We start from the raw sequence: 9,071 nt of genomic DNA, 5'->3' as shown, positions 1-9,071 counted from the left end.
AATTTTGGGTCGAATAATCCGTTTTGGACTCACAATCAGTTCTTAAAATTCAAAACAAGCCATAGCCTTGGTAACTTTATGCTCTAGCCCAACCCAACTCGAGGACGTTCAACTTTCAGCCCACCTTTTGCTCTAGCTCCCCAAATACAATTTGTCCTTAAAAAACGGTCAAAAAAAAAAATTCAATTCCCAAACTACCCCTTGTCTTCACAATACCAAAAATAAAGGGATTGAAGATTTAAGACCATTGAAATTCAGACCAAAGATATTTTCATGGTTTGGATGGATAATGTTTTTCCCCTCCAATACTCTCTTCAAAGGTTTCCAAACACCTTCGTGTATATATTTGGAAATTTGAGGATATTTTCAGACAGAGATAGGTGAAGAAAAATGAAGACCCTTTTTGGGGTTGGGTTGTTTGCAATTAACTCTACTGAGCTAACAAACCCATCTCCTCTTCCCACAATAATCTCTCCATTTCACCATTTTCGTCGCCTATCAAGAAAAACCCAAAGAATTCAAGTCTTCAGAAGCTCTCTTCCTGGTATTAGCAACTTTCCTCTTGTGGGTTTTCTCTCTCTTTTGTTTGACAGTGTTTCTATGCAAAATAAAGAATGTGGAGTTTCTCTTAACTTTTCTTTATATTGTGTTGGATATGACTTGAAACCCAACTCTAGTTTTTTTTTTTTTTCCTTTCTTGTTTTAAAATTTTCTTTAGATTCTATTGGAGTGTCGTTGCATGGATATTCTACTATGTCTTAAAATATTTTTTTTTTTCTGTTATGTTTTTGCTGATGAAAAATTCAGCCTTTGCTTTGCATTTTTTTTATTTATAAAGATAACATTTTATTAATAAGGGATTACAAGTGTACTTGAGGGGGTACTGATTGCCTCATATAAAATGAGCAGCTAGAAGCTCCTAATTTGGCTAGACGATCAGCCAAATCACTGGTGCTTCTAGGAATTAGTGAAAAGAGCAAATACCAAACAAACACATTATCTTTTATTTCATCCATAAGATTGGCGAGTCTCCCTGGCTTGCCCTACTGTTTTTTAGGCAGTTCAGGATTTTTTTTAAATTTTTTTTGAAAGGTAACTGAATTTATTATAAAACCAAAGTTTTCTACATTGTGAATTCAAATGGGACTAGATTTCCCAAACACCCTTTACAACAGAAAACACTCCCATCCTGAGCCCAACCTCCTTTCGTCTAGACCAATACTGTTAACCATCAACACATCTTCCTTCTCTGCTCCAGCAAATTAGGATCATTGAGAATTTCAGCCAATGCCTTTGCAAGATGCCATGACAAGTGCATTTTTCTTTCTGTGCAGTCTACTATTCCCTTGAAGAATTTAGTCTTAGATATTAGTTCTTTTACAAAATATGCATTGAATTTGTAATTGGTTGGTAGAAGCTGCAACAAGAGGTGCTTCTTGTGAACATCTCGCAGTCATGGCCTCTTGTGAGCATGCTCATGAGAGTAATGCAGGTCACACTAATGCAAGGACGAGTCCAAAGCCTAATAGCATTTCATATCCATTTCTTGGATGCACTTAAGCTCACACTGATGGGCGGAGCATCTTATATATCTCTGTAACCTAGTTACATTGACCCTGTACTTGAACTCATGTTAACTGCTTCAGGCCACATAACCAAATGTGTTACCTGATTTACTTGTTTTTTCCAGGAAGTGAACTTGCGGGAGAAGATATTCTGCAAATATTTTTGAAAGAGAGACAACTGAATGGGGATTTTATATCAAAAGCTTCTGATATACTGTGGCGTAGGGATGACTTAAAATTTGTCGATTCAGAAACTGGCACTGAGGATGAGAATCTCAATCTTCAGAAATTTGTGGTATGGTGTGTCTTACAATCTTCACTGCTCTAGGGCTTGTTTGTTTAAAATTATGACAACCGATTGTGGAGTCCCGAACCGATTATTGGACTCAAATTTAGTGCAATTTACGGTCCAATAATTGGTTAGGGACTCCACAATCGGTTGTCATAATCTAAAACAAACAGGGCCTTATTTTACAATCGTCACTGCTCCCGTGTGTCTTTGTTTCTTTAACCTTATTTTGTTGTGAATTTTTAGGAAGAATTCCAAAGTGATAGCCATACTTGCAGGAAGTGATTAACTGATTAACAAGTTCTTCATTTCTAACTGTCTTAAGTATCATATTTCTATTCTAATTACAATTTGCTTCTCTGAAAACTGATAAAAATTCCACTAATGAATTTGTAACGAGATTTCATGAGCATTAATTCTGCAGGTTTACAGTTACATCAAGAAACCGATGCACTTATCTTATTTTATGGAACTGAATTGCATTGTTGAAGTTAGATTAGTTTAGAGAGTTGGAAGGATTTTGAAGAACTCAGTAATAACTCTGTTGTCACACCTTATGACCTTCTAAATGTATCTATCCCTTGATTTCCCACGACATGACCAAAGCAACTTTTTTTTTTATAGGTAAGCTAGGATTGAACCTCTTACCATTTCAACTTTAATCCTAAATCAGAGCACTACTTTATGACCAAAGCAACTTCAATCCTAAATGACAACTCCATAAGCTCTTACCATTTTCAAAACTCTAAAGTTTTGTGATAAAATATGTGTTTCTTTGCATGTGGCTGTCCTAGAAAATATAAACGTATCAAGATCTCTCAGTTTCTTTGGAGCATAAAGTAATCTCATCATTTTTTTGTCAATTTAAAGGCCTGCAATGATTCTAATAGCTCAGAATCGTTATTTTTCATGGGCAAGAGTTTTAGGTATAAGCTCTGTATAGACTCATAAGAACCTTTTAGATGGAGTCGGAATGTGTCCTAAAAATTTAACTGATTACTATTCTTCTGATGCCCTTTTCACACCTGATCTTCTTAGGTTGTGGAGGATGAAAATGCTGGTGGATTTTTGAAGCTGACCAAAACACATGAGTGGGTTTCTGGTGGAAACATTGCCCCAATCAATAAGAGATCAGTTGCAAAGGTCTGCCTCTAGGTGGTTATCCTTCAAGTTTTATGTATAGTATGTGTTGGGGCTGCTTCTCTTTTTTCCATAAACTGAGTCGAGGCTTTGGGAAGAGGAACGGAACTTCTTGTCTGACTAACTTCTTTACTTGTCCGACAGAATTGGGAAGACGACAGTGAGAAAAGGAAGAGACTAAGCCTTCTCAATTATGATGCTGTATGATATTTCTTCTTTTTTTCTTTTTTTCTTTTTTTTGAAGTCCGGTTTTCTTGCTTTTCTTATGTGTCCTACGTCCAACTGTCTTTTTGTGTTTGAAACATTTAATAACTAATTACTAGATGCAAATAAGTGTTGTGAGCACTGAAATAGAAGATGCATCAAAATGCCCCATTCATTTTAAGATATTGCTAAAACATTCCTATATTTTTCTGAATTGCATCCCTTTCAAAGTTTGCTGCAAGGTTTCATGAATTTTAAAACAATATTGTATATGCTTAAGTGGACGGTGCATGTTGTTTTAAAATATAATTCAGAAACAGCATAATATTTTTCTGATTCGCATCTCATACATTTACAGTATATGCGGTTATTAAGCAATTTAAGCTTATGCTGTAAAATGCAAAAATACTGGCTTCATGAGAATCTTATGGGTGGTTATGTCAGTGGATGATTGGTGACTTTGTCTGTTTGTTGGATTTTGGGGTTATGTCTACCTTCCTAGAAATTTTAAATGATAAATCAGATGCTCTATCAAATTTCCACAAAATGTTTGGTATTGAATTGGAATCTGATAAAGCCTATCATTCTTTCAGGATGAATTGACAGGCAGATTTATGCAACCAAAAAAAGAAAAAGTGTTCTGAAGCCAAATGATCTTGGATGGGCATTTGAATAGGGAGATATATCAGTAGATATTTCGACCCAAATCTTTCGATTACGAAAAAGAATTAGACACTTCATTAGTTCATTTCATGAATCATGATAAGAAATCCATCTTTAGGGATATGTTCACTCCTATCTTCTGTTTGTTAGTGAGCTCAAATTTTGTTCCATTGACTAATAAAAGTTATTTCATTCAAATTTAAATTTAATTTTCTTAAGAATAATGAAGTTTTGAAGAACTTCCAGCTGGATGCTGACCTTTTTCTTTCCCCTTTTTCAGCTTAAGAGGGAGTTTTTGCTTTTAACCATTGGAATTGGAGCTGCTTGCACTGCATATTGTTGGGTAACCTTATCAGTCCAGGTATGACTGTATAAGCTTACACTGCTAGGCACCAAATAAATTTAGAAGTTCAAGTGTCTTAAAGGCATCATATTTTTCCGCTGTTAAGATCAAGGCCATTAGCCATTTTAAAACAGTCTAAACAACCTAAAAAGAAATTAGTTCTTATGATTCTATTATGCTGTAAATTAACCCACTTCCATTTTGACTTAAACAGGCTGCTGTCAGTTATGCGGCAGGTGTTCTTTTGAGGTTAGTTGAAGCATTTCTTTTATTATGCATCCACATTTTTCTACATCGAACTTTACATTTAGGCTCTTTTTTTTCACGCCCCAAACAAGAAGATCTTTTGCATCCAGCTAATCATGTCTTATATCAGTCTACTGCAAATTCCCCTTCAATAATTAGATCAGTATTCACTTGAAAAGCAGGGTACAGTTTTTAGATTGAGTAGTTTTTGGTAATGTTTGGAAACGCAAGGGACTACCGTAGGCTTTTCAATTCACCCCAAGGCTAAACAATTTTTAAGAAAGCCTCAGTTTTCTTCATAAAGCAACAAAATTAAAAAGTTTCTTAAGCCAAAATAGCGTCCTCTGCGTGGGTTTGGAAAACCTATAAAATAATTCCATCCCTATTTCCCTGCAATAATTACTCTTAAGCTCTGTTTTTTCTGATGTAAAATGGGCATAAAACAAATTTCTTTGCTGTTTTTATCAGTTCACGAACAATGATCAAGTCCCCCTGGTCGAGTACAGAGGACTTGGTAGAGGTGACTCGGTTTGAAAAAGCTCCAAGTACCAAATCATTAATTCTTATTTTACGAAAATCCGACCATGTAAATGATAGTTATGGTTGATTTTGAATGGAAACAGCGATCTTTTCATTGGCTCGGCCATTGGAACTCAGAATTCTAAATATATATTTCCGATTTAAGTTCCAGTTAAAAGACCTATTTCCAAGTCGAGTCAAGTTTTTGGTCATTGCCCTGAAAGTATATACCTCAATCTCAGCTCACTTGATAGAGCAAACCCACAAGCTCACAAAATGATCGATAGTGTAACTGTAACTGTGGCCCTTTCTTACAAAATTGATGATAAATAATTGAATATTCTAAATATGTGCCTGGGTTGGTTCTAAATATGCATCTGATCAGAATTGAACTGTTTCTGGCTAGCTATGATGGGACATATCAAAGGGTTTTGATTAGAGGTTTTTGGGGTTTTGCTGTAGAAGTGATTGCATTGGTGGGATGCCTCATCCCCTTTGATGTAATCCGATTATACCCATTAATACATTTGTTATTTTTTTTAAAAATAATTGAATATTCTAAATATCCTCTCATGTACACCTTGTACTGATAGTTTCTTTTAACGGCGTTGTTTACTTTTAGTGCAGTTGTTTGTATCTTCAGCTCCTGTATCATTACGCAGACAACCTGTCCAAGGAAGCAGTCCCACAGATTTTCATGCAGAAGAAATCAAAAAAGAAGTGAGTCGCAAATTGTTTTTTCAGCATTTCCAATATCTGTTGTGATTTTTTTAGTTTTAATTTGAATTTACTTTTCAATAACAACATGCATCTACGAAGCAGAATTGGAATAAGAAGTGAGGACCTGGAGAATCTGTTAGAAAGAACAGTTAAGGGTAGTACTGTTGCACTTTCATCCCCAAGACTCGTAATTCCTGCTGTGATATATGGATTTTGGGGACTCTCACACCATTTCTTCAATAATATCTTCGATTTCCAGGTAATTGACTGCATGTTTCATTTCCTCTTTTCCTTTTATTTTCTCTGCTGGAATTTCGGTTTGAGTGAACCTAGGAAATGTTTACTTAGGAGCCGTTTGGATACGCGGATTTTAGAATACAGGTTTTAGCCTGAAAAAAGTGTACAAGAGGGTTCATGATCAAGCTGCTGTGTGCTGTCCTGACAGCATTTCTAGGATTTTAAGTAAGAAAGCCAGGTTTTAGAAATCTCTCCCGTGTCCTGCGATTTCTAAAACCTGGAAAAATGGGATGATCTGCTGCTCTCACGCTGACGGAAAGAAGGGCAACAAATCAGAAAACGACAGCTGGTCTGCTTCTTCTTTTCTCTCATCTACAATTTTGAAGAAATCCCAGATTCTAAAATCTGCGTATCCGAACGGCAACTTAATGTCCAGAATATTCGCAGAAATTTCCTGAAATTTCAAAGGATTGCATAAGGCAGTTCAACGATTTTAAAAATTACTGCTAATTCCTTTGCAATCTATTAAATCTGTCTTAACTAGTTTTTCATTTGGCTTTGTCACATTTCCTGGAAAAGAACAGGATACCAGATATTCTTCTTCTATGCACCCTTTTTAGGAACTTTTTAAGTTACATTCTCAGTAATAAGAAAGAGACCATGTGTTCTCTTTTTACTTTTAAAAGCAATACAATTCAATCATTAATAGCTTTGGAGTCAATCACACCCACTTGATTTTCTTCAGTTTTCTTTGGCAAATCCCAAATGGCATCATTTATTTCGTCTGTGTATGTTCACTGATCGGATTTACTTTCTATTCATGTTCACAGATTGTTCCAGCGATGTTTGGACTGTTTGCATACAAAGCTGCTGCCCTGGTTCAAGTTTACAGAGACAATGAAGACTTGAGATTAGTATTTCCAGATAATGACGATGACCCAAATTACTAAAAGCAAGAGCCTATCTTCAAGCCAGTGAGAGAAGCCCTGTAGAAACACTTCCTTTTTTGTCAGAATGCGGATTGCGACAAGCCCATTTGAGCAGGAAATGCCTTAAAGCACAAAATCAAAGGCTACAGAAGGAATTGTTATAAGCCATGAGATTAACTGATCAAAATGTATCTCTGCCTTTTTATAAGCAAAACCCCCGTACATGAATTGGCGTCATGAGGCGAGAGTCTGCTGCTAAAAATCTGTTGGTTCAACTTAAAATGGTTCTAATTCTCAAACTGTGCTCTTGTTTTTTTTTTTTTTTTTAAAAGGTGACATATTTCATTAATACTGAGATAGCAATCGGGACCAGTAGTCCCAACCTGCAATACAAAGTACTAAAGAGAATTGGGACGGGCATTCCCGCATTCAATTCAGAAATAAACAAAAACATTTACAATGGATTGTAAACACTCTTATTCTCTATTCTGTGGATTGCATCCTTTAGATCTTTCTTACACGCATTTGCATCTATCATCTATACGATCGTCACAGATACCAAGCCACCCAAACTCCATAAACAACTAGCAATCTTCACAGTAATACTAGGCCACCCAAACCAAAGTTTTAGCATCGTCTCCCCCACAAAGGGATTGGGACCCATCAAACCAGAGGCAGGATCTACTCTGGACACGAAAGGTAAAGATAGAAAAGGCTACAATTTTATCTCTCATCCCTAATGGGAATCAATTCAGGCACTCTGGAGAAAAACCAGGACCCACGGACCCACGGAAAGGGTTATACCTATAGATGGGACCTATCCTACCAATCTTCGAATAAGGTTTTAAGAGCTACAACAATCTGCTAATTGTCTTCCTTTATCCAGGTTAAGGAGCCAAAATATTCCAAAGAGTATTCAAAAGAAAACTTTCTTGTGAGGTTGACTCCCTAGCAAAGGGATTCAAGCCATCGTAAGAGCCACTAGGGGCACGATAACCAAAGCTCTTCTTGGCTCTAGGGCGAGGACAAAACGTGATGGAATTGGTGAGGGGAAGCCAACGAAGCAAATTTCCGTCTAATGGCAAGGAATTTGGGCTTAGATTTCTCGGGACTCACCAACATATCAAAGTGGCCTGAAAGCTTCTCTTCATATCCCATCACACCTTTCTCGAGACAAGCCAACAACACATTAGGCATCCCAATATGAGGATTTGAATTTGGCTTTAAAATCCCTACGGGGCCCACCGGCTCCTCAAGCAAAGGCCTTACACACGCCGGAGGCCGAATCGCCGGAGAAGGAGGACCCGGTCCAGGGTTGACGGAATTGACATTTTCCTTCGAAAGATTAACCCCAATGGTATAGGTCTCGTCTAAAATTTTGATAACACATAAATTAGGGAAAAGCCAGCAGGGGGCTATAATTTTGGCCGAAACGTAACTCATACAATTCTGGTGGCTGCCCTCCATCTTAGTTTCTACCACCTTGCCAAAGAGACCCCCTAGCTCTTCCACCGTTGAAACAGCCTAAGCATGCAATGGGATACCACAAAAATGAACCCAAAGAGCTTCATCTCCTTGAATAAATTCCTTTTTCCATGGTGAGAGGAAAAGTAAATAGTTATCCAAGACCGCAGGTCCCTTAGCAAAGGTCTATACTGCCTGTGATTCCGAATCAAACATAAAAAGAATTTCATTTTTCGCTAATAAAGAAGGACAGGGTAAAGATGGGATTTCCCAGGAAATTTATGCCCATTTCCAGAGCTCATGCAGGGTCTCATTATGGTTTTTCTTTTTCCCTATCAAGCAGGCTCTTAGGGAGCCCATTCGAACATTCACTTCCCTGCCCGAGATAGATAAAAGCGGCACCTCTAAATTCTGGTCGCAGAAAACTTTACCCAAATCAGTCCAGAAGTCATCTTCGCCACCCTTAAGATCAGCCCTAGATGGTGAGTTGATGCAAGGAACCCATTTGGAGAGAGTTCTTATCCTATGACACCATTGACAATCATCCCGCCATTTAAAGTTAAGGTATTCGCAGGGAGGGCAAAACCATACTCCAGATCTATTATCTCGAGCAGGCTGAGACCTCCCTAAAGGTCTCTCCTCCCCTCCCCAAAGTGTGCGGGGCGAGGGGGAAGGATTCAATCTAGCTTGCGGGCATCTTCTATAGCTAATCCTCCATCCAAAGTTATGGTGGCGACAAAGAAGGCATTGCC

The 9,071-nt window shown here is 37.5% G+C and overlaps 1 protein-coding gene across 1 annotated transcript; it reads left to right on the top strand.

Annotated features, from left to right (window-relative positions):
• The first annotated feature begins 259 nt into the window (after positions 1 to 259).
• Positions 260 to 7,175, top strand: LOC143863708 (NF-kappa-B inhibitor-like protein). The gene is made up of 9 exons (XM_077374464.1): positions 260 to 544; positions 1,691 to 1,860; positions 2,893 to 2,997; positions 3,139 to 3,195; positions 4,142 to 4,222; positions 4,419 to 4,453; positions 5,597 to 5,689; positions 5,792 to 5,948; positions 6,757 to 7,175. Exons 1-9 carry the CDS (start codon positions 391 to 393, stop codon positions 6,874 to 6,876), a joined length of 972 nt encoding a protein of 323 aa, XP_077230579.1. The 5' UTR covers positions 260 to 390; the 3' UTR covers positions 6,877 to 7,175.
• Positions 7,176 to 9,071: the final 1,896 nt, after the last annotated feature.

This window comes from Tasmannia lanceolata, unplaced genomic scaffold (genome assembly GCF_043159265.1).
Source record: "Tasmannia lanceolata isolate RefF3 unplaced genomic scaffold, GAP_Taslan_0.1 ptg000044l, whole genome shotgun sequence".
In the NCBI taxonomy this organism is placed as follows: domain Eukaryota; kingdom Viridiplantae; phylum Streptophyta; class Magnoliopsida; order Canellales; family Winteraceae; genus Tasmannia; species Tasmannia lanceolata.
The sequence above is the reverse complement of the archived record's forward strand: the minus strand, read 5'-3'. Positions and strand labels throughout refer to the sequence as shown.